This window comes from Sinocyclocheilus grahami, unplaced genomic scaffold (assembly GCF_001515645.1).
Source record: "Sinocyclocheilus grahami isolate Dianchi unplaced genomic scaffold, SAMN03320097.WGS_v1.1 scaffold2832.1, whole genome shotgun sequence".
NCBI classification, from domain to species: domain Eukaryota; kingdom Metazoa; phylum Chordata; class Actinopteri; order Cypriniformes; family Cyprinidae; genus Sinocyclocheilus; species Sinocyclocheilus grahami.
The window spans coordinates 932-2849 of record NW_015508008.1 but is presented as its reverse complement, the minus strand read 5'-3'; the positions used below and the strand labels follow the sequence as shown (position 1 = coordinate 2849).

Sequence of the window (1918 nt, the reverse complement as noted above, 5' to 3'; positions counted from 1 at the left end):
GTGGCTCCTGGACGGGACGCGGCAGACTTAAGTGGTCTGCCACCTGCGGTGGTAGACACCATCATTCAGTCTAGAACTCCCTCTACGAGGCAAGCCTATGCACTGAAGTGGAGTCTGTTCGTGAACTGGTGTTCTTCTCGCCAAGAAGACCCCTGAATATGCACGATTGGAGTAGTGCTTTCCTGCAAGAAAGGTTGGAGTGTAGGCTGTCACCCTCCACCTTGAAAGTGTATGTGGCTGCTGTCGCAGCACATCACGGATGCAGTGGACGGCCGGTCCCTGGGAAAGCACAATCTTATCACCAGGGGTGCCAGAAGGTTGAATCCGCCTAGGCCATCCCTGGTGCCCTCCTGGGATCTCTCTACCGTCCTGGTACTGCACCCGGAGCTTCAGAAGCTCCAAGCAGCTCTTTGTCTGCTATGAGGTCAGCAGAAAGGGAAGGCTATCTCCAAGCAGAGGTTGGCCCACTGGATAGTGGATGCCATCGCCTTAGCGTACCAGTTCCAAGGTGAGCCATGCCCGCCTCTCTGGCAGACATCTGTAGAGCTGAATGCTGGGCGACACCGAACACCTTTGCGAGATTCTACAACCTCTGCGTCGAGCCGGTTTCTTCCCGTGTGTTGGGTTATAGGTAATTGGCGGGAAGGACCGGCCAGTGTCACGCTAGCAGCGCCATTTCCCCTCACACGGGGATTGGGAAGGTTACGACCTTTGCGTAGCACCTGTCTGTGGCATGTCAAAACTTGCAACGCCATAGGGTTGTGATGGGGTTCAGGTTGTGGCGCTTTCCATGGACCCCTAATGTCTTCACGACATAACTCGAAGTGACCGACAGATAAGGAAAGTCTCGGTTACGTACATAACCCTTGTTCCCTGATGGAGGGAATGGACATGTTATGTCCCCATGCCACAACCTCAAACCATCGCTGGTTGTCAGGGACAAGTTCTCGGCTCCTCAGCATAAAACCTGATGAGTGGATGCACCTGTCGCCTATTTATACCCGTATACACGGGGAGTGGCTCAGCATGCAAAATCCACTAGCCACATCTCATTGGCGTTTTCTCTTAATCAGAGAGGATTTGGGCTCCCAAGTAAGACCCCTAATGTCGTCACTACATAACGTCTCCATTCCCTCCATCAGGGAACGAGGGTTACGTACATAACCGAGACGTTTTTCATGCTGTCATTAGACAAACACTACTTTGAACACAGTGTTGTGTCTGAAGTTATAAGCTGGGTAAACTAGGCCCAGTATTGAGTTAAGTTATCGTTGTTCTAAAGCTTGTGTAAGAAGGGTTATTTAAGGTTTCTGCACTCCATAAAAACATATTGCCTTTGCCTCTCTCAGATGTGAGTGTCATTCCAAGCTGCCTTTGTGAAAGTAACACTGTGATTTACTGTATAGTGACAATATTCTTTCTGTAATACTCCACCACCCACCAGAAGATTCTCAGGTTTGATGTCACGGTGAACAATGTTAAGGTTGTGCAGATATTTGATAGCACTGGCAAGGTTATACAGCATCCCGCTGGCATCCCGCTCTGTGTATTTGTTGGAGGAGGTGATGGCATCAAAGAGGTCGCCACCCTGTTCATGCACACACAATTTCAGGGACAATATCTGAACAGTCAAGTTTAATGCAATACAAAAAACATTACTGAAAAGTAGTCGGTTTCTTATTATGTTTCTACAGTATCTACACTATGAGGTTTGTAAGAGTTAATGTTTTCAAAAGAAGTATCTTATGCTCACCAAGGCTGCATTTACTTGATCAAAAATACAGTAATGACAATGATATTATGAAATATTATTACAATTCAAAATAATAAATTTCTATTTTAATATATTTTAAAATGTAATTTATTCTGTAAAGGCAAAGCTGAATTTTCAGCATCCATTACTCCAGTCTTCAGTGTC

General features: G+C 46.7%; 1 protein-coding gene across 1 annotated transcript in view; it reads right to left on the bottom strand.

The window, feature by feature from the left end:
- Nucleotides 1-736: 736 nt before the first annotated feature.
- LOC107575711 (serine/threonine-protein kinase DCLK1-like) overlaps nt 737-1918 on the bottom strand; it is a gene marked incomplete at its 5' end in the record, with an annotated part of 1925 nt that continues 743 nt past the window's right edge. The window contains 2 exons of the mRNA XM_016262057.1: nt 737-873; nt 1435-1588. Of these exons, the coding sequence (XP_016117543.1) occupies nt 737-873; nt 1435-1588 (291 nt within the window). The remainder of the gene's footprint in view (nt 874-1434; nt 1589-1918) is intronic.